The sequence below is a fragment of the Mchenga conophoros genome, linkage group LG14, assembly GCF_057382185.1.
Source record: "Mchenga conophoros isolate Kocher_MC1m ecotype Shallow Benthic linkage group LG14, M_conophoros_male_GT1.1, whole genome shotgun sequence".
Lineage (NCBI taxonomy): Eukaryota > Metazoa > Chordata > Actinopteri > Cichliformes > Cichlidae > Mchenga > Mchenga conophoros.
In genome coordinates this window covers 39040566-39067207 of record NC_140539.1, presented here as the reverse complement: position 1 = coordinate 39067207, position 26642 = coordinate 39040566, and the positions used below count along the sequence as shown (strand labels likewise).

The window sequence follows — 26642 nt, the reverse complement described above, 5'->3', positions numbered from 1 at the left end:
TCCTCTTGGAACGGCGAGCGCTCTGACGGCGGCCAGAAAGAGCTGAGCGCGATCCAAACCCAGCAGGAGGCGAGATGGAGAGAGGAGAGCAGGTGGAGGAGACAGGTGCTGAGGCACCAGGAAGCAGGAGAGAAGAGAAAGGTTAGGAGGAAGCAAAATGAGGCGTTTGAGATGAGCTGTGTGGCGCCGGGCGGCTGAATGAAGCGGACGCAGACGAAGAGTCAGACAGGAGTTATTTTATCAAGTGCTATTTACAACAGTAGTTCCACATTACAGGAGATAAAGTCACTGTGTGCACAAACAGCCTCCGTTCACATGACAGCTCCCTCCATCATACCCGCTCACACAGAGCGAGCTGCTTCCTCTCACTGCTCCCCCCGGTGGTCGAGAGAGGAAGCTGCTTAAAGGATGTAGTGAAGGAATCCACCAGCTCACCCTGCCTGAGGGTTAATTAGACGAAGTGTTTGAGTGTCCGATTGAAACCTTTAGTCTGGATGGTTTTTAAATGTGTCTGAGTCTAAAGTGTCACAGAGGCCATGTGACTTATGATGTCATTTTAACATTATTTCAACGGCCTGCGGCACCAACCACGTGCATGACGTCATATTCTCAGAAGATTGAGCATCTTTAATGTAGCGCACACGTTACCTTATGTGTGCCATCATCTGCAAACAAGACTGCATCTCCTTATTCTGTATCCAGAAATTATCACCTTTATATAGAAGAATTAAAGACCATGATTATACTAAATCCCCATTTCTACGCTCAACATTTTAAACTTTGGTCAGCAGGAAGGTTTTTTTATCCATACATGGGAAAAAATTGGGCACACGATAGCAGATGTTCATGTTGTGACCTGACAGTACTGGAAACCGATCACACACACACATGCTGTGTGTAATAAATGTGACATAATGTGCAGACCTGAGGCTTCTTTCTGAAGGTCTTACTCAGGGATGTTCCCCAGGGTTCGATTCAACCTGTTCCTGAGCCCAATTCTGCAGTACGACGCGAGATCATGAACCTGCTCTCGTCCCACAGTGTTGGTGTTTAAATAAATGGAGCAAAGTCGATTAAGGTGGAGTACGTCAAGGCTCTATTATGGGCCCGTTATTTACAGATGTACTCCTCTCAGAGTATCATACGGCCTATTTGATCTATTTATTAATAGATCAAAAACTATATCATTAATATCTGTTGACAGGATTAAATTATGGACTTTCAGATATTCAATAAGATGTCAGATTCTTACTCAGTTCTATGCAGATGATGATCTGTCCTCTACGTAACTTTAGTTATTTGAATGCAGCAAAGCTTTTAGTGTTTTCAATTTACTCTGAGGCTACGTCCACATGTACACGGGTATTTTTGAAAACGGAGATTTTCCGTTTTCGTTTTAAAAAATAATCCCGTCCACACATAAAGGCAGAAATGAAGGAAAACGCTGCTATGAACATGCCAAAGCAGCAGGTGGCGCTAGATTCCTAACCGTGCAGAAATGTTGGCCAATCAGAAGTCTAGAAGCCTCGGTGGGAAAAAGTAAACAAAGCTGGGGCATAGAAGCAGAACCGAGTCGTATGTGTGGAGGGACAGTAACTGTGTGTATATGTAAGCATTTAAACACTGCAGAGAGTAGAATTAACAGTAACAGTATTGTAGAAATTCATTTCACCGAAACAATAACGTGGCGCACAGTGTGACGTCAAAAAAGGCGCACACCTTTGACGCTGCGTTTTCTCCGTTTTTCTCGTCCACGCGTAAGCGCAAAAACTGAGTTTTCGAAAATCTCCACGCTGGCCGGAGTTTTTAGAAATCTCCATTTTCAGTGACCGAAAACGGCGTTTACGTGTGGACGAAAGGTGCAAACGCATAGAAAAATCTTTCAAAAATACCCGGGTACGTGTGGACGTAGCCTAAGAATTAGTTCTGGGCTCTCATATCTGAGAACTACGCAGATGATAAAGACATTTCCTTCTTCTTCTATGGTCCAACAAACTTTACTAATAAATAAACAGCTCCCTGTTTAACTTAAATGTCAACCACAAATCCAATAGCAGGTTTGATGTTTGATCCTGAGGCCTCCCGTCTTTATTCTGGTCTCTAACTGTAGTATAATTAAGATAAATAAATCTGTGCAATGCAAATTTTGTAAAACAAATCACATGAGCTAATGAGTCAACTGAAGTGGCACAATCCAGGGTTCAATCGTGAGGCCTTGTTGACCAAATCTTGAATTTTCTTGTTGTTCCCTAAAACTGCAGACAATCGTAATCTGAGTGGCGCCGCCCCAGATTCACTTCTGGAGTGTTTTTCTTCTCAGCCACTCTTCAACAGAATCGATCGCTGTGCAGATGACAGCCTGATTTACTCTGTGGAGGCGAGACTTTCCAAGGTTTGATGCTCATATTCTGCAGTTTAATTTACTTTTCTGATGACACCGAGATGTCAGTTACACTTATTAAGAACTGAAGTTGATGCAGAACTTCATTAACTGTTTTTCCTTTCATGAAATGTAAACTAAGGTTTCATTTTATTGAGAACTTTAGATGTAAATTTGAGAAAGACTCACTGAAGACGTAGAGAGAAATTCAGCTTAAAAGACTTTATAGTGAAATCCAGCGAAGAGCCTTCACAGATGGGGAGGAGCTGCCATCTGAAGGGATACACCCACCCACGTCTACGTTGCATAAAGAAATCCATCGTCATAACAAAGCAGAGCAGCGAGGTACAGAAAAATAAAAACTCACAGTCAAAAGGTTCTCAACAAATAGAGAAAGCAGTAAGGTCAAAAGTCACGGAGCTCAGAAGAACACACTGATTACATTTCCACCGAGCAGGAGAGCGTGGTGCGGCACTTTGATGGTGTGAAAAACCTCTGAGTGGGAGTGTCAGTGCGGGTCTGTGGGGTCGGCAGAGCAGTGTACCGTTTAGCTTTAACTTACTTCAGTGTCTTAATGCTACATGACGTATATGTGCGTTTGTATAAGTGTGTACTTGTTCTGTGTTCACTAATTGCACTTGAGGATGAGGATATGGAGATCGCATTGTCTGCAGACGTCTGCAGATTCTTCTTCTGGTTTTTTGCATTTTCCTGGAAATGTTTCAGACTTTGACAAAAAAACAGAACAAACCTGGGACGACTCACCTTCGGCACAACCAGCTGCGGCTCAAACACGCCGGCGCGCAGTCGCATCCTGAAGGCGGCAGATGTCGTCGATGCTCGTTTACGTCAGGAGATCAAAAATATCTGCTTTAGTGTTTTTAAGCTGTAGTGAGCTGCTCGCATTAGTGCTGACTGCAGTCGCGCTTCAGCTGTCCAATCAGAGCTGAGCACAGGCTCTGACTCTGTAATCAATATTTAGGTTTCACCGAGGCTGAAGCTGAGATGAAGCACATTTTTCTTTTCCTTGTATATAAACACGACACCACAGTGTCTGATGGTCATGTGGCTAAATCTGTGATGATTTGTGCCCCTCAAAAAAAACCCTTGTAGAGGTGGTGGTAATGACATCACAGCACCATCTCATTAGACACATCCCGCAGCCAAGCTGCCTGAGCTCCAAACTGAGGCTCGCCACATAATCGGTGGTTTCTGGAGCCAAACAGCGTTCGCTTACTGCACAGTAACTGTGCCAGAAACCAGCCTGGAGCTCCATCACACCAAACCTCCACCTACAGTTGGAGTGTAAAAAGTCCCAATCGGGATTTGGTCCCAATGTTTTGTGAGCGACCTGAAAGGCCGACGATCACGTGGCGAGCTGGCGGCGCTGAAGGGGAGTCGAACCCTCGACATCCAAACACTAAGAAGCAGCTGCAGAGTAAACATCGGTCAGGTTAGAAATAATAAACTAAGTTACAGTGAAGCTTATTAAATAGTGATCAAAACAAACAAGATGGAGAAAGAGGAAGTGGCGAGCGAGGCCGGTGATATCGAGCCGGATGTGACACGTTACTGACTGCGGTCGCCGTGCAGCAGATTAACCTGAGCAGTAAACAGAAACGCTGCTGTGAGCTTCAAGTCCCAAACTGTTACGCCTCGCTCACACGCACAGGCCCAAAACCCACCACGCCCCCATCAGGACCACGAGCTACGCCATCCGTCTGGATCTGGACCCTGGAATGTCTGGAAGGATTCTGGACTACGCTCAAGCTCATCAAAACAAACTGAAATGAGGAAAACTGGGAAAACATTGCAAACTACACGGGATCCAGGGCGTCTGTCAGAACGTGAGCCTGCGAGCGCGAACGAGATGCAACACCAACCGGCAGCTCAGCCGACTCCATCAGGGGAAGCTGCGTCTTTGGACCAATCACAATCACTGCAGCTCTGCCGGTTAATGAGAACATCTACAGCGTGCACTGCGACCACGCGTCGGTAAAGTGTCACCATCAACTGATATGATATACCGTCATTCGACAGTGAGGAGGACACGGCGTCCGCCATCGAGAGGAAACACGGCGGTGTTTGTTTTTTTTACATTCTGTGCAAAATCAGACGAAAAGTAGTCGACAAACCATCGTCAGTCTGTTCCTCCTTCTGCCCACACATGTCAGAGTTCAGTCACTTTGTTCCTTTTTACAGTTAGTTTCTAAGACGTTAGTACCATCATCGTCGTCCCGCGGTGGGACTAAGACATTCCTCAGAGGGACAAAATCCACCTTCGTCCGAGCTCTGCTGCTTTTGCTCCTCGATGTGAGACTTCAGGCTGTCCGCAGCTCCTGAAAGCGTCCGCCGTCCGATCAGCGAGCTCTGAAATGCTCGACGCCGAGCTGCTGCGAAAACTTGCTGTTTGGTTTGGAAAACGAGTCATTAGATATTTTGAGTAACTTGCTCATAATTATGAAAACCTCGTACTCGTGTCATCACGAGGAACGAGCGCGTGGAGGTGAAGAGCAGCTGACGCTCGCTTCAGTTTTTCTGCACTGGTCAGCATTTAGACCGACCTTCATGACTCCTGCAGTTCTCTGCTGGACAAATGCAGTCCTGCCTCATCAATGATCTATGCACGGATCCAAATATGAATGTGATGATCTCTGAGCCTCAGTAATCACCTGAGGCGTGTAACTTGGAGCTTCATCGTGCTGGAAAACAAACAGATTGTCACCGAATTCTTCCTAAATCGTTGGGAGAAATTCGTCTTTGAGGAGTTTTAGTTTGTCTGGTCTTTAAGGAGCAGGTGGAACAGCTGAAGTCCACAAACTGAAAAGCTCAGGATCAGATCTCCATCGATCAGAATTCGGCTGGTGTCCAACATGAGAACTGCAGAAGGCCTGAAGAGCACGGGTGAACAGTGGAAATGCTGAGTCTTTGCAGAAATAGGATTTATTTATTTATGCTTTGATTGTTCTTCACTATATCACAGAAAAGTAAAAATGAAATAAAAACTGAGGCTTTGGCCACGCCAGCACTGAAATTCCCACATTCGTATCAAAGCAGCTGATTTTAGCCCGGCTCCTCGCTTTCACATCGTTTCTGCCGTCAGAGCTTCAGCGCCAAATTTAAACGACAGCGAGTCTGGCGTGAGACACACGTCACGATTTCAGGAGTTGGTGGACTCGTCTCATTTCCAGGATCCCTGATAATTATATTGAACTACAAACTACGAACACTGGAGCAGCAGAGCCGGCCGAAGGTGGACTTCCATCTCTTCCTTCATTTGTAAAACAACCTGCTGCTGTGCAGCTGTGTGTAAAAGGCATTCAGCAGGTAAAAACCACAGGGCACACAGTGAAAGAGGAGGAGGTGGGGACGGGAATAGAAAAATAAAAAATAAAAAAATTGTGGCAGACACGACAAGACGATCACCTCACTTCACTCTGTGGCAGAGAAACATAAAAAAATTAAAAAAACAAAGTTTCAGAGGAGGTGGGGACAAGGCGAGGAGGAGAAAGGCTGAGAGGGAGGAGGAAGTCAGTCTCAGAAGAACTTGTCATCGATGCGGAAGTGCGGCCGCGTGACGTCGTCCGGGTTGATGAAGACTGAGATGGATTTGCCCGGATTCTCCGTGACGAGCTGCTGAAGCTTCTTGGCCAGCCGGTCGTCGGGCTGGTTCTCTCCGCCGGCGTCGGACTGCGGCGATGGCAGGTTGTTGGTGCTGCCCCGCCACTGCAGTTCCACCGTCAGCCTGTTGGCGGCCTTGGCGTGCTCGATGGTGGTGCGCAGGTGCTCGGCTGGGTCGGAGCGCACGGAGGAGAGTTTGCGGGCGTGCAGCATGGCCGTCTCGTCCAACAGGTGCTCCAGCATGTTGCACTGAGGGATGAAATAGTTGGGGCACATCTTGTTGACGAGGCAGTGCTGCAGGTCGTCGATCAGGCCCAGGAGGAAGTGGGCGGAGAAGTCGTCTTGCGCCAGGTAGTTGGCGGGGAGGCGGTCGCAGGCCCACAGCATGATGCTGCGGAGGTGGTAGGGGCTGATGGCTTTGGGGCGGGACAAGAGCTTGATGATGATGGCTTTGCAGGCCTGGTACGCCTGCATCAGGCTGGACGAGATGCACTTCTTCAGCTGCACCTCGCTGCGGGCGAACGACAGGCGCCACTCGTTCTCCTTGCGGCCTTTGTGGGAGCAGGCGGGGACGAGGTAGAAGCCGCTGATCACCTCCTCCTCGGTGATCTTCCCATCCCAGAAGTGATTCTCCATCAGCCAGCTCTGGGCGACAGCCGGCCACCCTTTAAACGACACCACGGGGACGATGTCGTAGAGCATCCGGCTGCTCCCGACGCCCAGGATGACGGAGATGATTGTGCCGTTCCGCTCCACCTTCTCCACCCTTGGCATTCCTCTCTGCGGCTTCTTCTGCACCTCCAGCAGCACCAAGGAGATGGACTGGTAGAACCAGTCAGCCACCAGTGTTGGGGAGAAGAAGTAGTTGGTGGTGCCGTTGATGTGGTCGACGATGGTGCAGCAGTCCTTCCACTTGTTGATGGTTCCTTCGTCGAAGAGGCGGAGGCTGAGCCAGGAGTGGCCCAGCGCCGAGTGTCTCATGTCCAGGGTCACCGGCTGGTTGCGGTCGTGGAGTTTGAGCGCAGGGACCAGCAGGGTGAAGTCCATGTCGTAGTCTGTGCCGCGGGCGTAGACGCTCAGCTCGTCCAGGTCCATGTCCACCACGCCCTCCCGAACGCCTCCTGACAGGAGGAGGTACTCGTTGGCCACGGGGAGCTTCTGGTCCAACTTCTGGACCATTCCTGAAACAGAGGACGACAAAAAGGATCAGATAAAGATTATGTGTAAAAACGAGCACCACGCACACAAGTGTAACCGGGGGTCAGGATTTAGGCCTCGAGATACTCGTCTTACAGCCAGCTGAGCGGGTTCAGTATCTGACCAGGATGGCTGTGGCTGACCTCAGGAATGTGGACCTGGGAGGAGACCCCGAGGAACCCCCAGGATGCACTGCAGAGATCCAATCTCTTGACTGATTGGCGGAACGACGCAACGTTCCTCCAGATGAGCTGCAGGTCGTGGCCGAGGAGGGCAGGTCCGGGCACGTCTGCTTACAAGATAGACTGACGTCAGAAGCACCTCATTCGTATCTGGATAAAGTTCGACTAACATCGATTTAAAAGCTTCCCCCTGCTGTAATTAAATTCTTTAACGTTGACCGGCGGCTCTGCCGATTCGTCCAGTCTGGTTTTTGCTTTCACAGACGAGGCTGATGTTAAGGTGAGCTTTTAACGAAGTCTGCTTCGTTTGTGTCCAGCTCAGTCTGGATCGGGTCCAGTTTGGCCCTCCTGTTTTCCAGTTCCTTTCATGTCAGGTCTATTTTTGAAGCTCGCTGTGTTTGGAAGCGGACCGCGTGAGCCCCGACGGGTCACTGCGTTCAGCCCCATCGGTCGGGCCGGCCTGGACGAGTTTTCCGCTCTGCTGAGTTTAAAGAAGAGGCGCACACACTTCCTGGCTGTCGACTGCATTCCTGCGCTGCGGTTGTTTGGACGCTCGCAGTCCGTCTCTCAGAAACAGTTTCAAATAAATCAGATGAACTCAGCTCGGGGGCTGCTCGTTACCTCGGTACAGAGACGATCCTGCAAATACACACTGTCTTTGAATGAACGTCTCACACTCACTTTATAATTCCTGACTGATTTTCCTTTTTTATTGGTTGGATTGATTAAATCTGGAGCATAAAACCGCCTCATCGCTTTTCTTTTGGTCTGTCTGTGAGCTGCAAACAGTGAGCGAGCTGTGAAGACAGGATGGAGCGCCGCTTCCTGTTGGGACATTTTGGAACGCTTGTTATTTCTGTGAGGAGGCGCCGTGTGCGAGCTGGCAGACTGTCAGTACATCTGAGAAAATGAACACTAATGTGAGTGTGCGGCTCTGTCAGATGGACATTTCTGCAGTTTCTGTGTGTGTGTGTGTGTGTGTGTGTGTGTGTGTGTGTGTGTGTGAGAGAGTCTTTTTACATCCAGATCTTGGAGGCGCTCCAGCGTCATTATCAAACTCGCATTCCTGCACTCCATCCTCCGCACTTCCTCTCAGGTTCAGTTATGATGAGCTGAGTCCTCTCAGCAGATTTGTGGCCTTTTATTTTGAAAGGTTAGGGCCCCACCGCCTTCAAAATTTTAATTATAACCTTATAATTCCTGATTTATGTCAGATATTAAAGCTGTGTGAGGTTCATTTTTTCTCCTAAGTGAAATGTGAAGACATATTTACCATTTATATCTTGGCATATCTTCAAAATGCTAAACACAACAAATGTGCTGTAGAGCAATTCAAATAAATTCAAAGGTCAACGTAATAAACTAAAATGTTATTTCTGATCAAACGCTTCAAATGTTACAGAGAAACAAAGTCAAACATTAGATCATCATTTAATAAAAAGAAGTAAATGTTAATACAAACAGAGTATACAGAAATATCTAATGAAAATAATTTTCTTTATTTTCAAACTCTGTCAACTGTTTGTAAACAAACTCTTGAATAAATAAACAAAAACAAACACTGTGCGGAGCGATTCATTGGATTTTAATCTGGATTTTCGTGCCCGTGTTCTAACGAACATCATCGAGCGATACAGAAAGTGCACGCTCCACCATCAGAATCAAGAGCTCCTTAAATGAGCACTGAGCACGCACCTGCATGAGCCAATCACAGCTCCTCCCTGCACCTGACCGCAGTGACCTCATACAGGCCATCGAGACAATATTCAGCACGGCAGAAGCTGAAGAGCTCCTCTAAGAGAGTCAGATTTAGCACGAGTGATGTGAACTAAACACGCATTCACAAGGAGTGTTGTGCGTCTGCACCACAAAGCAACACAACTAAATTATTCAGCCACCTGCAAACACACAGCAAACTGCAGGATAATCAAAGCACGAAGGCCAGAAAAATGAGACGGAGGACGCTGACGCAAATCATCTGACATCAGCTCAGCGCGGCGCGCCAGCTTGTACACATGCACTGAAATCACCAACCAATCAAAGAGAGTGCTCAACACAAAGGTCAACAGATGCGTCGTCCCCTCACACAGTTAATTTTTCCAAATCCTGCACCAATATTGGGAATAAAATAAAATAATTTCCACACATGTGCACACAACAAATCAGTTTCCTGGTTGTGCCGCAGAAATCCTACATGCTAAAATCCAAGAATTTCCCCTAGCAGGACCGGAGCTCCGCCTTCGTGGATGAGCTGTTACTACAGTAACCTCACAGCAGCCATGTTATTGGTCACGTGACACATTAAAAATGTTCCAAAAGGCTCCAACAGCACAAACACGGTCCAGAGGTCCAGTTCAGGTGAAGCTGAGCAGTCAGCTAGCAGCTACAGCCACCTGTGTCATCATCCACCCATCAGTCAAAGAGGCCACGCCCCTAATCATATAAACTTTAAGCCTTATTACAGTTTAACCAGGTGAACCCTAAAAACTTTCTTCTACTGTACAGGTGTTACGAAGGAGGACATTATCCACAGAGACAAACAGTTTGTGTATCAGGCTGCAATCATGTTTATTTCTGCTGTACAGTTTTAACATGGGAGTCTATGGGGGACTGACTCACTGCTGCCTCTGCTGGACGTCAGAGGAACTGGAATCTTTTCATTTGCCCCACGGGGTGATGTTTGGGGAAAAAACGGATGATTTATTTCTCGCTGTAAAAGAAATTCGGACAACTAATTTGGCAGAATTTAATCTGACAATTTTAAATATATTTGAGCACATTTGTTCCTCACTGATGCGCTATGTGCGGAAAAAACACCTGCTGGTCGGAGTCCTCACAGCTGGAAGTTTAATATTAGTGAAGATTTGTTTGTTTTTAATATATTTGAAGGTGTGGATGAGGCTGGGATTGTAGTGGGCTTCACCTTGCACTGAGGGTGGTGTTAGTGTCGTCTGTGTTTAGTATTTTCGTATTTGTGCAGCACCTGGAGAAGCTCAGCTACACTTTTATGTTCGTTTTAAACCAAGAAACGAGAAGAAGAGAGGCTAAGAGGATGCATGCGATCCCTAATGCGGTCCAGGTGGAGCAGATGTGCATCACCTGAGCCTCTGCACATCTGGATCACCCCTGCAGCTCCGCGCTCACACCAGCTGAAATAATCAGGTGGAGTCCGAGGATGTTTACCGCAGCCTGGTGTGTGCGTGTGTGTGTGCGTGCGTGTCCTCACCCAGCATGGAGAAGATGAAGTCCTTGGCCGTGTGGATCTCCAGAGCCCGCTGGTCGTCGTACTCCCGCTGGTCGTGCTTGCTGAACTCCTGGATGAGCCGGTTCAGATCCTCCATGCGGGCCGCCGACCTGAAGTCCAGCTCGGGCCCGCCGCCGTGCGGCAGCCTCCCGGCGGCCATGGTGGGGCTGTTCCCGAGGCTGCCCGACGAGCCAGCCCGGCCGGAGAGAGCAGGGGCCGCCATGGTTCCTCCGCGGTCACACGCTGGTTCTGCACTGCCCACGCTGCAGCTGCTCCTCTGTCGCGGACCGAACCGAACCGAGCCAAGGCGAGCCACTCCACAGTGAACACAAGCACCGGAAACCTGCCCCGCTTCCGCCACTCAGCGCTTTCAAAATAAATGCCCCCTAATTAAATTGTATTATCTTATATTATATTATTATCAGCGTTCACCATCTGCTTCCATCTCACCCACCCACCTATCCCAGCACCCTCCTCTGTCACACCAACCCCATGTCTTCCACTGTATTCATGGATCACCTCAGAGGTTTTTCTATTTTCCTTCTGGCAGCTCCACCTTCAACATCCATCTCCAAACCATGCATCACAGCAGGTCTCACTATCATCTTTTGAACCTTCTCTTTCACTCTTGGTGCTATTTTTCTGTCGTAAGTATCGGTCATATCAGACACTTGTCTCCTTTCACTCCACCCCGCCTGCAACCTCTACTTCTACCACCTCTCCTGTGCACTGACCCTTCCTTTGGGTGGTTGACTCCCGGGTATCTATCTTCCATACTTCTCTTCACCTTTCCACCTTTCTCCTGCTCATTGCTTCTATTTACTTTCATTCTTCTTCTCTTCTACAGTCTCATCCACCTATACCATACTCTCATCACATACTTTCTGTAGATCCACAAAGACCACAAAGATCCACAGTTCATCACCTTCTGACCTTCTCTATACTTCTCCATCAACACTCTTAAAGTACACTGCTCCTCAGTGATCGCCATTTCTCTTCTTCTCAACCACTCTTTCTCATATCTTCATCTTCATACCTTGTTCTTAAAAATTTGTACCAGAACACTTTTGTATTATTCCTCTGACACTCATTTGCATTTTTTGTGTTTCACTCTGAAAATAAATATCAAATTTCGTTGTATTGACTTTGGCAGCGTTTTACCTTGAAGGTCACAGGCGGATGTTGTGCTTCGTGTTGAGGATTTTGTTTTGTTGATTCAATTGTGTGCAGTATCCGCCTCTGTCCTGCGGGCGTCGCTGACGGTGCCGGAGCTCCTTGGTGACCCGGAAATGAACAACTGCTAGGCGGCCCTTCGGCCGACCTGTCGGGGTCACCGGGATCCAATATGGCGTGGAGGAGCTGCTCCGTCCTGCTCAGACTGACCGGAGATGAAGGCTTACGGAGCTCCGTGAGGGGTGGCAGGTCAGTCCCCACAGGCGGGGGCGAGCAGCCCGTCCCGGGTTACAAACAGACAGATCCTTGCTGTCGGAGTTAGCTCCGTTAGCTTCAAGGACAGTTTAGAATCAACGGGCTGTTAGCAGGTTAACGTTAGCCGCTGCTAACAAGCGGGGAGCTGCCTGGGTGTGTTTGTGTGTTTATCTAATTATCCGGTGATGTAAAGCTGTTTGTCCTATTTAAACACCCCAGTGTGCCCCCTTACATACATGCCCATTACATGCAGTTCTTCCGAAGCTCTTTCAGGTCCTCCCTCCGGCTCAGTGCAGAGGGACGCTGCTTCCGTCGGTGCCCTAAAACCCAGGGGTTAATCTCCTGTGGCCAGCTGACCTGTGCTGCTTTAGGTGGCTTTATTTATAATCCACAAGCAGTCCACTCGGACCCTTCCAATGACCAAAAGTTACTAAATGGATTCAGTGACATAAAACCAGACGTTTGTGGTAAAAATGTTTTTGGGATTGTTGCTCAGTCTGAGGCCGGCTGGTAAAAGGAGACAGCAGCTAATCCTTAGATAATTAAAAGGTTGGCAGGATGTTTATACTCTGACACACTGGTGCATTTACAGTCATGATAAAAAGAAAGTGCACCCACTCTCAGCGGGAAGGTTTTATCTAATCACGGGAAGATGAATTGAGTCGGGTCCTTGGTAGAAGTCTGTACTGTGAAGCAGGAGTTCACCATGGTAACTTGTGCTGTGAACACAACCTGCTCACCACCTACTGACCAATCAAATCTCCAGAAATTACCATCACCTTTCCTGTGTGTGTGGAGCGTCAGTAATAAATGTAGATTCTTCGATACAACTTTGTTCCTTTGGTATTTATTAATGATTTTTTCATTTAATTATTTTTGCCTTTTGACAGGAAACAACATTTTTTGTTGTGCTTCCTGTCTGTGGTTGTGGCAGGAGGATGCTGGCGCTTCATTAAAGAGAACTTTTTTCTCACAGTTGTGATTCCTCGTCTGTCCACCAGGTGGCCTCAAAGCTTCCAGCAGAGATGCGGCTTCAGGAAAGCTGCAAGGAAACCCGAGTCCAAGAAGGTGGAAGAGGAGTTAGGCCCCGCCCACAGCGAATCCTCTGAAGCCGCGGCACAGCGCCGGACCCCCGCTCCTCACTGGGACCATCAAGCTCCACCCAGTCCCCCACGCGCCTTCGGCCGGCTCGTCAGGCCGCTCGTCTTTACCATCGGGGTAGGTGATGTTGTTTCGGTGGCGATGACGCCGCTGATGATGTCACGGACAGGTGTTGACTCCATGTCAGTTTACAGGCTGCTCCTTCGGCTCGGCGGCCATCTGGCAGTACGAGTCCCTCAAGTCTCGAGTGCAGAGCTACTTTGACGAGCTGCGAGCCGATTGGCTGGAGAAGGTGCGACCTCAGAAACGAGGAGACATCCGCAAAGAGGTGAGGGTTCGACGTCATCACCTGTAACCAGGCTCCACCCACACTTTGATCTGAGTCTTAATTGGCTGTCTGTGTTTTAGATCAACCAATGGTGGAACAGCCTGAGCGAGGGCCAGAGGACGGTAACAGGTGAGTCAGTGCTTACGAGCAAAGCGCTGAACTTTCACATGGGGGTTGCTGGATTGAATTTCTTTTTTCCCAGGGATCATTGCTGCTAACGCCATTGTGTTCTGCTGCTGGAGAGTGCCGTCTCTGCAGCGCTTCATGATCAGATACTTCACCGCCAATCCGGCCTCCAGTGAGTCTCGCCACCGCCACCACGATTCGTTCAGGGTCTCCGATTGAGCCTCTGTAACTGTGGCTGTTTGTTGTTGCCCCGCAGGGACTCTGTGCTCTCCCATGATTCTCTCCGCCTTCAGTCACTTCTCGTTCTTCCACATGGCGGCCAACATGTACGTCCTCTGGAGCTTCTCCACCAGCGCCGTCTCCATGCTGGGCCGAGAGCAGTTCATGGCCGTGTACCTGTCGGCAGGTGCTTTTCACTGTGGTGTAATCTCTGAGATTATCTGTGTTTGTTTATGAGTGTGACGTTGATTTTATTTCTTCCGTTTTCAGGTGTTATTTCTACGTTTGTCAGTTATGTGTGCAAGATGGCCACGGGGAGGTTCGGCCCATCTCTCGGAGCGGTGAGTGACTGCTTCACAGGTCAAACTGTACCTCGCTCAGAGTCACGTCTGTTTTATGGTTTTATTTTAGAGGACGTGTAGATTTTAGGAGGTCAGTGCGAACACACTGATGTGATTCTTTTGAGCGATTTTCTTTGGTGGACGTCTGTAAATGTTCTCAATAAATAAACAGCCTGAAGTTCCTGTTTCTGTTTTCAGTCTGGCGCCATCATGACCGTCCTCGCTGCTGTTTGTACCAAAATACCTGAAGCCAAACTGGCCATCATCTTCCTCCCCATGTTCACCTTCACCGCTGGCAACGTAAGACCCCGCCCACCCCTCTCCTCGCCCAGTCTACCTGGACAGAGATCTCTTTTTCATCTTCTGCATCAGCCCACCTGCAGCTGCTGCACATCTGCAAGCTGCTTTGAAACCCACCTGAGCTTCAGCTCCTGCTGCTGGCTTTGACCTGACTGAACTCGCGCTCTGTTTCCGTGTCTGTCTGCAGGCTCTCAAGGCCATCGTTGCCATGGATACCGCAGGCCTGGTGCTTGGATGGAGGTTTTTCGACCATGCTGCTCATTTAGGAGGAGCCATGTTTGGAATGTAAGTTAGCAAGTTAGTCGATTTTTTTATTTATAAAGGTTCATTTTTAATTTTCTTTGTTAATTCACAGAGAAGTTTTTTTTTTTACCTTCTTACAGTAATTTTCTATATTAGATGGTGGAAAAAAAACAGCTTTTCTGTCACTTAATTGTTGAACTTAATTACTTAATCACGTTGGTTTAGTGTGAGTGGCCGTGGGCGACGTCTGTATCCATAGGAACAGCTGTAAAATGTGGAAATACAGTTAAAAGTACAAAATTGATGGCTTCCTTGACATTTTCCAGAGCCAGACTGCAGTCTTTTCCGGGCCGATTCTGGTCCCTGGGACTTATGTTTGACCTCTCTGGATCAGATGGTTAATAGGTAGAAGCGGAAGTGTGAAGGCAAAGCTGTCGATTTCCTGTTTGTGTTCCTGAGTGAAGAAAAGAGCGAGACTGTAGACACGAGCTGTAGAAAGGGAGCCCGCCGAGGAGGTGCAGCGGGACCAGGGCCTCCTCGCTGACGTGTTTTGGACGTTGAGATATTTGGAAAACTGATTTATTCTGTTTTGTGACGACGTTGCAGTGACGTGTTTTTAATCAGACTTGTTCTTCTCTCCTCAGCTGGTACGTTCTGTTCGGCCATGAGTTGATCTGGAAGAACCGAGAACCTTTCGTCAAACTTTGGCACGACTTCAGAACTCGAAGGGGACCGGGAGGAGGAGAAGGCGGCGGCGGAGGGGACCGAGGAGGCGCCATTTAGGACGCTGAAACGCAGAGAATGAAGGAAATAAAATGCTAACGTAACATGTAAAGATGTATAAAATGTACAGAGAGAATCACGGAGCCCGGGCACAGGCCGGAGTCGAAGTAAAGACTCGTACTTGTATTTATAAAACATGAACGATTCCATTGTTGTCTCCTCGCCTGCTTTTGTTTACAGTTTGATCAGAGACAAAGACAAATGCGGCACAGAGGTTTACAGCAACGACCTGTCGGCTGATCGTGTGACAAACAGCCCAGACAGAACCAGTCAGAGGGACTTTTTGCCTCAAAAATCTGTAAAAGACTTAAAAAGACAACTGAGGGATTCTTAAAGAGCTCCACCTACCTCAGGTGAAACTTCAAACCCCATCAGGACGCCGTGTCTGAAACTAGAGTCTGGCTGCTGCTGCAGAACGAACCGGACGACTGAACAAACACCGTGTTTGCCAAACAGGCTGAAGTCCACCAACAGATCAGACTGATGGTGTCAGAGCGCGATCTGAAGGGTCGTCATGGAGAGCGTCATACGCCTGCTGCGATTGGCTCACAGCTTTAATAAAGCCCTGTGATGCTCGTGGGTTTAACTTTCTTAAAATAGACTCGATGATATTTGTGTTGTGGAAAAATAAACTGATCAAAACCTGATTTTCTGAGATTTATTCAAAGTTTAAAACAAAGGGACCAAAAACAATGCAGCACCAACATCAACAAGTAAACAAAATACTAACAGCTCCTTTATAGCCGTTGTCTTGATGCAGTCTTTGTTCAGCTGTAGGGACCTGTTCCCACAGTCGTGTAGCAGTGGTCTGATAATGACGGCAGAGCTTCACACTCATTCTTTGTTACAAACCAACAGCACGCAGAGAGGAGAGCAGCTGAAGCGCAGCACACCAGAGCTTGTGACACATTATTTTGGTTTTTGAAATCGATGAACGAGACCGAGATGAACACTGAACACCTCAAACTAAAGAAAAGGCCGACCCTCGCTCAGACTCGCACTTTTTTAATGTCTCTTTAATAAAATGCACTCATTCAAACCTTTTACCTGATTCACAACTGAGATCAGACATGAGTGTGCACATCTGTGAGACCTCGGTGATGCTGAATGATCTGTGAGGGATTTAGAGCAGCACAGAGGTTCTTATTTCATACAAACAACATATTCCCACATCCAGAGAATCGGAGTATTAAACTCCACATCTGTCAGCAGCTGAAAACATCTGGAGCTTTTCAAACCAAACACTTGACGAAGGAGGTGCGAGGTGTGCGAACCCTCTGGTTCCTGAGGGAACATTTGCCGTTAAAATCACCGCAGCTTGTTTGCAGTCGTCTTACTAAAGCAAGGACGGACTTCCCAGATAAAAGATCACCTGTTGTTGGTCCTCTTGTATGTCAAAGCCTTACAGAGAGAAGAGCTGCTGCAGCAGGATAGGAAACCTGCTGTTTTCAGTTTATCAAAAAGGCTCTGAAGGACTTTTAAACCACAGGTTTCCTTCTTTTGGTATATTTTGTCCCACTCCTGCATAGAAGCAGGGTTTTATCTTTGACGGCTGAAACCAGCTCATCACAAACGGTGGGAGGTGAAACTGGGATTCCTGAATGTCGATACTGATGTGTGTTTAGAGACGGTTTGGCCTTTCCCAGAGTTCATCGACCCTGAACAGCAGCAGACCTCAGAAGATCAGACCCGCTTCAAACCGCCGCGCTTCACATCGCAGACACAACCTGAGCGACGCCTGCAGAGACACAAACCCTGGAGAAGGCCTTTCTGCAACCTCCAAACCTGTGCCGACGGTAAGAACCGATCCATCAGACTCCAGCCGTCAAACCTTTAGCTGCACTTTATCCTTTAACAACTGGCTCAGGTGACGTGTGCGTTTCGACAGGTCTGTACGGGTGAAACTGAGCTCCACGTCTCCTCTGCGGCAGATAGTTCCTATTTTCAAATGAAACACGATAGTGGGGATGCACACTCTGCTGGGACGGATACGTCCTCTTTGTTCATCTCCCTGAAATTCGTTTCTTTAGCTCAAATGGCCTCTACAGTCACCACATCCCAATCCAGCAGAGCACCTTTGGGGTGTGGGAAATGGGAGATTCACATCGTGGATGTAAAATCCCCGAGGAATGTTTCCAGCACCTCGTTGAATCTGAGACACGAAGAGCGAGAACAGTTCTGAAGGAAAAATGTGTCCGACCTGTACTAGCAGGGTGTACATAATAAAGTGGCCAGCGAGTGTAAATCACACAGTGTCCCAACAGTGATACTTTTACTATAATCACTGATGAAATCCTGTTACACGTGTTTGGAGTCACACCGAGACGGGAAATCGTAGTTGACTTTGAGTCGACCGCCTGCATTTGAGTTTGTGTTTTACAAACTGGCTCGGATCTTCCCACAGTGAGCTCGTGCACCACGTCCATCAGCGGTGATTTACTCTCTGTGCTGCAGGCAGCTCAGAGTAAACTCTGTAAACACAGAAGTCAAAGCTGCTCTTTGGACTTTGGTCCACGTCACTGATCCGAGTGCTGTTTTCCTGTGTTATGTTCTGTTAACGAAAATAGAAAAAATACACATATATCTTTAGTATCAGCTCCGAATATTATCTGAGTTCTTGAAGAAGTAAAAAATAATATTAAACACAACATTTAATACTACGTTGATTGGTGAGCTTAATTTCAGCTTAATTTCAGCTTAATTTCAGTCACTGATACTTCATGGAGGTGTCAGATGTCACACGGCCCGAGAGCAGAGCCCTGAGGAACTCCACAAACTCCACAGCTCGTGCCTCCTCCTTCTTCAAAATCATCTGTTTCCAGGTGTTCCAGGTGTGTGCGGAGACGCTGAGCAGAATGGCGGTGGGCCTGCAGATTGTGGGTCTGTTTCTGGGCGTGGTGTCCTGGTGTCTGCAGTCCAGCTGTACCTCCAACCAGGTGTGGAAGATGAGGAGTCAGTCGGAGTCGGTTACCACCAGCCAGTGGCAGTTCGAGGGCCTGTGGATGAGCTGTGCTGCCACCTCGTTGGGGTCCATCCAGTGCAGCAAGTTCAAGACGGTGCTGGGACTGTCGGGTGAGAACGGCTGCTCCGTAATCATCAGCAGCTATTATGGAGTTATGATGATGGCTCAGTCGGAGCACAGGAAAAGGTCCACAGCAAGGACAATTATTTTTCATTCATTGATGAGAGCATTAGTTTTGGAAAAAAACTCATCTCTGTTTCTGCCTGAGAGCTGAGACAGAAATAAGAGAGGTCATATATCTTATTTATAGCGAGTTCTTATCTTTTGCTGCCCAAACAAGTAACAGCTTGTTCATGAACTTTAATGAGTCCCATGAGGACAATGTTGCTTAATGTTGTGGGAACTAGATGATGGCTTGTTCCCACAAGATAAACTGGGTTTATAAAAAGGGAAAAGACATCTGCAAAAACTGTAAAGCTGTGCGACGAGGAAGATGTTCATTTACCTGTAATGATGCTTTGCAGCTCACCTGCAGACCTGCAGGGCTCTGATGATCCTGTCCCTGCTCTGCGGTCTGACCTCCATCATCGTCTCCGTGCTGGGACTCAAATGCACCAAACTCGGCAGAACGCCCGAGCAGGTCAAAGCCAAGATCGTCCTGAGCGGAGGGATCCTCTTCATCCTGTCGGGTACGAGGCTTCGGGACTGGAGCAGAAACAAACCCCAAACCTGTAAAAAAGCAGCGTTTTCGTTTTGTTTCTCCTTCCTGCAGTTCAACCTGCACAAACTGGAAGCTGCAATTTCACTTGTTTCAAATTATGGCTGTCGTACAGGAAATGTCGACGTAGACAGAACATGTAAATGACGACATACAGTCTGTGTTTGTGTTATGATCAGAACTTCACGGGGAGTGTTTCTTTGTGGAAGAAGAAATGGTGATATTTAGAGAACAGATATCGCTGCATGTGCACATCAGTATTCAGGATGGAATCATCTTTATTCCTCATTTAACTGAAAACAAACATCTAAAAAATATTCAGATTAAAACGAGGCTTTTGCAAAGTTCTGGGATCTGTGGAGACACCGGAGCTCGAGCAGCTGGAAACTGAATCCTGAGCTTCTGTGTTTTTCTTCAGGTCTCTTCACTCTGATCGCCGTGTCCTGGTACGCTGCCAGAGTCATCAACGACTTCTACGACCCGCTCTACGGAGGAGTCCGGTGAGCAGCAGTGTGTGTGTGTGTGTGTGTGTGTGTGTGTGTGTGTGTTCCTGCTGCTGAATCTTTAGAGTTTGTGCTGCAGGTTCGAGCTGGGTACTGGTCTGTATCTGGGCTGGGCAGCCGCTGGTCTGGCCATACTGGGAGGATCTATGCTTTGCTGCTCCAGTAAGACTACTCCCTCCAGCCCACCTGCTCGGTAAACATACACACCCATCATCGTCTCCTTATTTAATGCTCAGTAATGACTTCTAAGTTTGTGTCAGGCTGTAAAGATGCTCATTTCTAAAGTAAAGTCCCTGCTGAAGCCTCTGGTGGACGTTAGAGGAACTGCAGGATTCATTGTACAGATGTTATCATAAAGAAGAACGAAAAAGAAAGAAAATGAAACGCTGCAAAGAGTGTTGAGTAACTGACGGTTTTGCATATTAGTGAAGCTTTTGTGCAGGTGAGAGCACTTCAGGTAACAGACGAGCTGACGACCACAAATCTGATTATATAAAGTATATAGTTTAAAAAGTTGGTGAGCGAATCTGTTTCATGTACATCGCTGTTGCTCCGCCCTCTAACCTTCATCTGCTCCCCTGCAGGCAGTTTTCTTACTACTCCACCACCGGCCAAGGTCGGAGCATCTACAGAGCAGCTCCGGCCTCAGACGCCAGCGGCTCCAAGGCTTACGTCTGAACCGACCGACCTCCACCGTCCTTTGTTAGGCTCGTGCTGTTTTCTGAAACATGGAATCGCCTCAGAATCACACTGCAAATAAAAGGTCTCCTGAAGCTGTGTGGCCAAGCAGTACCAAGTGTGTCCAAGAGAGGGCGCCACAGGGAATCGCTCTCAGAACTTCACAACAGATCAATTTATTTATTAGGTTTTGCTGTTTCAATTGAAAACACTTTGTGGTTCATTTACATTTGACTTTTATTAATCACATTTACCTGTATGTTTGAATTAATTTCACATTATTAATTTTCTATAGTTAACTTCAGTTTACCTTTTTTAGGATATTAAAGAGAGGAAAGGATGATCTAACTAATCATGCTGACAGATCTGTGTGCAGTTTCCAAATGTGACGTTGCAGAGAAAGAAACACGTGTGGTGAAATGAAACTGAGAGAATAAAGATGTTTATTAATGCACACAAAGCTAGAAACCTACTGACAAATTCAGCCTTTAGATTCATGACATCACTGATGAACAGACATTAATTAAACGTTAAATAAAACGATCCATTAAAAGGTTTGAATAAAATTTTATTATTTCCCTTTTTAAGACTGTTAACATGTCGCAGGTGTGTTCAGGTGCGTGACTGCACTGTGCTGCTTGTGTGCGTGCTGGCTCACGGGAACGCTGATGAACACTACAAATCCAGCTGCAGCCCAGCGTGCACAGCAGTAACATCAGTCTATCCACCAGATCTCCAGTTTGGTTTGAGAGCTGATCTCAACCTGCAGATGTTTCCTGCTGGGATCTTTGTGCTGATGTCAATTCTTAGCAGGTTGTGTCTTTATTTCAGGAAGCTGACGCTCATCTTGGTATCAATGTCCATTTTCTCCAGTGACTGAAAAACAAATGAACACAACAATAATTTTTTAAATAAATTTGATTTGAAGAAAGTCCCTCCTCCTCCTCCTCCTCCTCCTCCTCCTCCTTCTTCTTCTTCTTCTTCTTCTGTTTCTCAGACAGAAATAAATGCTGGTCCTAAATCATGTGTGAGCTTTGAGAGGTGTTTGAACCACCACACACAGTATATTTTATACATTTATTATTGTATTTGTGTGAGAGCCCAGATTTTTGATCAGATGCAGCATGAAGCAGGTAAGAGTCTCACCTTTTTGAACTCGTCAAAGGAGATGGCATCATCTTTGTCGAGGTCGGCCTCCTGAATGGCTCGCTCAGCTATGCTCTGCAGCTGCTCCCCGGTCACCTGCAGCCCCAGCATCGCCCGCAGAACCTGAAGGACGCAGGACACAAGTATTAATAATGTACCAACGATGCTGATCGAAATCCTCTCCGAGACCCGTTTTTCTGCAGAACTAAAGAACATGCGAGTGGTGGACCCTTCTATGCAGATGACACACGATTATTTTTCTGATTCTAGAAAACTAAAACTAGCTTAACGCCACAGAGGATTTCTTTGAGGGCAAGCTGGGCCAAGCAACTGTTTTCCTCTAGTGCAAGTCCACAGCAGCTCCATCTGCTGTGGGAAACACTTCGGAAATAAGGGATCAGCCAAAGTACCTGCTACTTCTTCTTTTCTAAAATAATAATCACCCCAGTGGGCTAGCTTTATACTGTAGGAGGGGCTCGGTAATGTTTTCTTTCAGCTAAATAAAAATTCTTCTCTCACTTCCCTCCATTCTGCAGCCATGCAAAAACCCCTGATCTTAGCCAAATGTGAGTATGAGCTCCTGCGTCCTGGTTGCAGGTGTGTAATTTGTGCAAACAATGAAGACCTGACTGACAGCCCCACACACCAAAGACAGACTGCACAGGAGAGTCTCTGTGCATGGGAAGGAACTATGAACTTGTCAGCGATGAGGAGAAGAAATGAAAACTCTCAAATAAGTGGACACAGACCTGAAGAAGCTCCTCTCTGGAAATCTTCCCATCTCGGTCCAGATCGTACAGCTGAAAGGCAACTGAGCAGCTTCTACATTATTTTCTTTATTGTACGCAAAGATAAAATAAAAGACAGAACAAAGTGACCTGGACTCACATTTGAGCTTCCTGGTCCTGCTGCTGGGGAGCTCTTGCTGTGTTCCTTCTTTGTTTCGGTTTCTGTCAGTTGGACGGAAATGAGCCAGAATCCGGACAAAGGAGGAAAAGTCCACGGTATCCTGTCTGGAGAGAAATACTTCCTGTTTACCCTTCACAGTGTCACCTGACCAGTGCCTGAGTCTAGACCTCTGCAACTCAAATGAGTTGATGTGACAGTCCTTGCTCTGTCAGTGCAGAAACAAGTGATTCCTGTGATAACAGCAGGCTGTCGTACCCCGAGGAGAAAAAGGCTTCTATGATTCTGCCTCCGATGGGGTTCATGGCCAAACCTCCGAGCGCTTCAAAGTCGTCAGGGCTGTGATACAGAAGGAGACAGACAGTCAGAGGCTCTGGGACACTGACGTCCCTCAGAGTCTCACAGGCTTTGTTTTAAATCTTTAGATTTTTATAAAGAAACACGACCTGTTTGTTTTTCTGCAAAGGTTTCACTTTCAGCCTGCATGATGTTTAAGAGCGGTCATATTAAAGCAGGGTTATTATAGTTAACTCAAACTTAACTAAAGATCAAAACTAGATGTGAAAAAACATTTTAAACTAGACGTAAACAAACTTCCTGAAAGGATTTCATGAACTTAGAAACTAAACTTCTGATAGAGAAGAAGTTTTAGACTTTGATTAAATGTTATCACTGTTTGTGTGATGAGACTTTGATGGACGCTGAATGTCCTCAGGACTGTGAGTCGCTGCTTTCCAAAGGTTGTATAGTTTTATATTTTCTGGACCGATTTTCCTCAATCATGCCTCTCACGTATGCCCTCATTACATTATTACTTAAAAAGACTAAAACTAACATTAATAACACTAAAAACTAAAAGTAAACATTTTGAAACAATGAAATCTAAACTGAAAGGAAAAAAACTGCTCTGGAAAAACCTGAAGCTAAACAAAAAGCCAAAATGAAATGAAAGTATAGCTCTCTGTCTTCATCTCAAATGGGTTGGCGTTCGGGCTTTGGAGCCAGCAGACATTAAAGAGTTACCTGACACAGTCACAACAGTGACTCTGAATTCATCCTGTTGACACTTTGTGTGGCCGCTGATGTTTGGACACATCAGGGAAAGAGATCCTGAAGATGAAGGTGTTGAACTGGTTTGGATCGGAGTCTAGTCCTCCAGCTTCCTGTTTCTCAGAGTGACCTGATGAAGTTTATGTCTGGTCTTTGACCAGGTCACACAGCGTTTCGGCAGGTTGTCTAGAAACATCTTTGGGAACTTTGCAAAGTTGTTTTGTTTTGTGTTGTTTCGAGTTAAGTGTTTGAAGTATCTTGAATGACTGTTTCTTCATGTTTTCCCGTGACTGTGAGATTGGGGGGAGCGCTGCTGCAGCAGTGTTACATATTTCTGACGCAGACGGATAAAACTAAATAAACTCATCTTCAGGCTTATTTCATTCTGGGATGTTTTTTGGGGAAACAAACAAACCCTATAAAAACATTATTGTTATTAAGCTGGATGATGATTGTGAGCAGTGTGTCCACACACCTGAGGTATCCTCTGTTGTCTCTGTCCAGACTCTCAAACCTGTCGTGCAGACGGAGGAGATGAGCAGACGAGACTGAAACAGACACGATTTGTTCTTTACTCAGAGTAAACTTTAACAGCTCAGTCAGTCTTTGCAAATACTTGCTGAGAGAAGAAGTATGACTGTCTTCAACAGTAACTTGTATGTCGATACCTCAAATACACCAGAGGTTTGTTTGCAGTATCCAGGGTGTGCATATATTAAATATATTATGTAATCGCTCAAATGGGTCGAACAGGTTTGAGCAGAAATCCTGTGACATCAAAATTAAAGGAGAAGAAATTCAAATAAAGGAAACCAAAAAGAAAAGATCAAAAACGAATAGCTTATGGTCCCAAAGTAAAAGAAATAATAATTATATGTAATTATATTTCTTATTACGAAAAACTAATGTTTCATCTGGGCTTAATCAGCCATCGAGCACAGTCGTGTTTATCTGCCCACAGCGTCCTTATCAGCGAGGACAGTTCAGGGTGTTGCCACGGAAACGCACACAAACAGCCGACGATGAGCTCACACACGGGAAACAGCAACAACTCACACCGTCGCCGTTACAGTCTCACATGAAAGCTGAAAGTGATGTTGAGCCCCCCTCCCCCCCGCCCCCCCCACACACACACATTTCCTATTGACAATAACTGTTTTGGGGTTTTCCCAATAAAGAGATCAAGACCCCACGATGGGAGAAATACGAGTACACGCACACACCGACACACAGACTGTGTAGAGACATTTAAGTGTGTAATATATGTATGAGGTGTATGGCACACATGCTCACACATTTAACATTACAGTAAATATTGGTCTGAATTCAGCACTTTGGAGAGAGCTTAAACTGGGCAGGTGAATCGTAACCCCGCTGAGCTTTTAATGAAGCTGCAGATTTTACCATCAGCACCTTTAGAGCCTCTGAAACGATTGTCTTCTTAAATTTACGGTTAAAAGAAGAAAAATGTTCACATCCTGAAGTTCAGCTCGTTGTTAGGGGTACACCTCGCTGGTACTTCAGCGTGATGTTCAAGTTTGAGATGATTTGAATTTATGACATGGTGCATTATCCTGCTCAGAAGATGGTACACAAAGGCATGGACGAGGACAGCGACAGGACTCAGGTACGTGGGCGTCAGCTGGCACATCTGGAAAGGCTCCATAAGCGCTGAAAGGTGTAAAGTGTTGTCAGAGCAACATCTGCTCCATGCAGATGTTTCTCAGGAAGGCCTTTGTGTTTGAGCCGGATGAACTGCAGACTGCTTCTATAACAGCCTCACGGCTTCAGAGGAGCAGAGGAGCCTGCAGTCCAGACCTCTGACCAGCTGACAACATCTGGAGCATCATGAAAGCAGCAAGAGGACGAAGCAGAGCCAGGACTGCTGAGCAGCTGGAATCCTCCATCAGACTGGTGTTAGAGAGCAAACATGGACCTGTCCTACTTTTACAGACGTGTCGCTGCATCATGTTCACAAGGAGCTCATATTTTTATCACCATGGTTCATGTTCACAGTTTCAACATTTGTTATGTTTTTATGTTCAGTTATGAATAAAATCTGAGTCTATAAGATTCTGTGCTTGTAATTACAGGCTGATCACAGCTGGAAACCTGCCTCGGTCAGCTGTGTTTAATGTCTCCCAGCTGCCTGTCGATGTGTGCTTGTACATACATGTTGTAAAAACCTGAGATATTAAAGACTTTTAACTGCTGTAAACTTTATCCCAGGCTCGTCTGTTCTTTCCTCTCTAGTTTTCCTCAAACTTGCTTCAGATGCTTCAAAGCAGGAAACACTCACATCCGGTTTGGCGCATGAGCTCCTGGGCGTTGGGGATTTTGTTCCTGCTGGAGCTGCTGGAGCCCATCCTGCTGCCGGTGTCGCTGCGTAAACCCAGACTTTCAGTTGCTGCAGTTCAAGCCCGATGAATTTATCTCTGCGCTCTGACCGAGGTGTACGCTCGCGCCCACTGCTGACATACAGACCAGCCAATCACCGCTCGCCAAGAACCACACTCTGATCAGTGGGAGGTCCATAAACACATCCACCGTACGTCTGTGCTCTGAGAGATAACTGCTGCAGGAGATAAAGAGCAAATTCAGTTTGAACGATTGAGGATTATTTCAAAGATATGTGACGGCTTGACCCACACCTCCCCTCCCACATCCGCACAGACCCCCCTGAACTCTGTTTGAGTAAGCTGTTTACAAGTATTTCCTGAAGTGGGGTTGCACACAAAGCACTGATATGTACAGCAAGAAGAAACAGTTATCTCGTAGGCTTTTGTTTGGCTGTCACAAAAACATAATCTGGGAAACCACCTCCAGACAAAGACTTCTGTCCTAACCAGGACCCTGAAGACAATGAGTACAAATGGTGACGAGTAACAGCTGCTGCTCAGATGTGCTTAGAGAGGCATTTTTGTGTCATGAAATCAAATAGAAGCAAGTCTGTAAAGTGTGACGGAGAGAAAGACTGTGAGGCTGAGTCTGCAGGAAGGAGTCGGTCCGGCCCTACACTCCGATCCAAACTAACTGTGACAGCTGCTTCAGAGCTTTGAGGGAAACGGCTGCTCTGATCTTCAAACCGAATAAACACGTCGGTCCATTAATGAACACTAGATGGAGCAGTTTCCACATATATGTGCACAGCAAGAGCGCTCACAGTGGTTGGACTTTCTGCTCATG

The 26642-nt window shown here is 46.8% G+C and overlaps 4 protein-coding genes across 6 annotated transcripts; 2 read left to right on the top strand and 2 right to left on the bottom strand.

The window, feature by feature from the left end:
* Positions 1–217: 217 nt before the first annotated feature.
* Positions 218–12408, bottom strand: LOC146560375 (nucleotidyltransferase MB21D2). Of its 3 annotated transcripts, none has more exons than XM_085244458.1 (2): positions 12289–12408; positions 218–7182 (listed from the first exon to the last, which is right to left on the bottom strand). In XM_085244458.1, exon 2 carries the CDS (start codon positions 7178–7180, stop codon positions 5918–5920), a length of 1263 nt encoding a protein of 420 aa, XP_085100584.1. In that variant the 5' UTR covers positions 7181–7182; positions 12289–12408; the 3' UTR covers positions 218–5917. The 3 variants fall into 3 exon arrangements, with proteins under 3 accessions (XP_085100584.1, XP_085100582.1, XP_085100583.1); XM_085244456.1 differs by lacking the exon at positions 12289–12408 and adding an exon at positions 10607–11000; XM_085244457.1 differs by lacking the exon at positions 12289–12408 and adding an exon at positions 7295–7833.
* On the top strand, positions 11864–16141 carry parlb (presenilin associated, rhomboid-like b). The gene is made up of 10 exons (XM_085244459.1): positions 11864–12046; positions 13054–13270; positions 13341–13481; positions 13562–13610; positions 13684–13779; positions 13864–14013; positions 14097–14167; positions 14366–14467; positions 14655–14752; positions 15355–16141. Exons 1-10 carry the CDS (start codon positions 11970–11972, stop codon positions 15491–15493), a joined length of 1140 nt encoding a protein of 379 aa, XP_085100585.1. The 5' UTR covers positions 11864–11969; the 3' UTR covers positions 15494–16141.
* Positions 16142–17136: 995 nt separating this feature from the next.
* On the top strand, positions 17137–21285 carry LOC146560373 (claudin-1-like). The gene is made up of 6 exons (XM_085244453.1): positions 17137–17289; positions 18316–18565; positions 18980–19144; positions 19592–19673; positions 19756–19869; positions 20261–21285. Exons 2-6 carry the CDS (start codon positions 18349–18351, stop codon positions 20352–20354), a joined length of 672 nt encoding a protein of 223 aa, XP_085100579.1. The 5' UTR covers positions 17137–17289; positions 18316–18348; the 3' UTR covers positions 20355–21285.
* chp2 (calcineurin-like EF-hand protein 2) lies at positions 20902–25913 on the bottom strand. The gene is made up of 7 exons (XM_085244454.1): positions 25756–25913; positions 23932–24004; positions 22665–22745; positions 22389–22513; positions 22250–22311; positions 21501–21623; positions 20902–21230 (listed from the first exon to the last, which is right to left on the bottom strand). The coding sequence occupies exons 1-7, from the start codon at positions 25820–25822 to the stop codon at positions 21177–21179; spliced, it is 585 nt and encodes a 194-aa protein (XP_085100580.1). The 5' UTR covers positions 25823–25913; the 3' UTR covers positions 20902–21176.
* Between the last annotated feature and the right edge of the window lie 729 nt (positions 25914–26642).

Bases quoted from the DNA above. Each gene is read 5' to 3' on its own strand.
- parlb (XM_085244459.1), top strand. From the start codon at position 11,970: ATGGCGTGGAGGAGCTGCTCCGTCCTGCTCAGACTGACCGGAGATGAA. The intron at 13,780-13,863 runs GTGAGTCTCGCC...GTTGCCCCGCAG, and splicing joins CACCGCCAATCCGGCCTCCA to GGACTCTGTGCTCTCCCATG. The intron at 14,753-15,354 runs GTAAGTTAGCAA...TTCTCTCCTCAG, and splicing joins GGAGGAGCCATGTTTGGAAT to CTGGTACGTTCTGTTCGGCC.
- LOC146560375 (XM_085244456.1), bottom strand. From the start codon at position 10,847: ATGGCGGCCCCTGCTCTCTCCGGCCGGGCTGGCTCGTCGGGCAGCCTC. The intron at 7,183-10,606 runs GTGAGGACACGC...CCTCTGTTTCAG, and splicing joins CTTCATCTTCTCCATGCTGG to GAATGGTCCAGAAGTTGGAC.
- chp2 (XM_085244454.1), bottom strand. From the start codon at position 25,822: ATGGGCTCCAGCAGCTCCAGCAGGAACAAAATCCCCAACGCCCAGGAG. The intron at 22,746-23,931 runs GTGTGTGGACAC...TCTGTATCACAG, and splicing joins GACAACAGAGGATACCTCAG to CCCTGACGACTTTGAAGCGC. The intron at 22,312-22,388 runs GTGAGTCCAGGT...GAAGCTGCTCAG, and splicing joins CAGGACCAGGAAGCTCAAAT to TTGCCTTTCAGCTGTACGAT.
- LOC146560373 (XM_085244453.1), top strand. From the start codon at position 18,349: ATGGCGGTGGGCCTGCAGATTGTGGGTCTGTTTCTGGGCGTGGTGTCC. The intron at 18,566-18,979 runs GTGAGAACGGCT...GATGCTTTGCAG, and splicing joins GACGGTGCTGGGACTGTCGG to CTCACCTGCAGACCTGCAGG. The intron at 19,145-19,591 runs GTACGAGGCTTC...GTTTTTCTTCAG, and splicing joins GATCCTCTTCATCCTGTCGG to GTCTCTTCACTCTGATCGCC.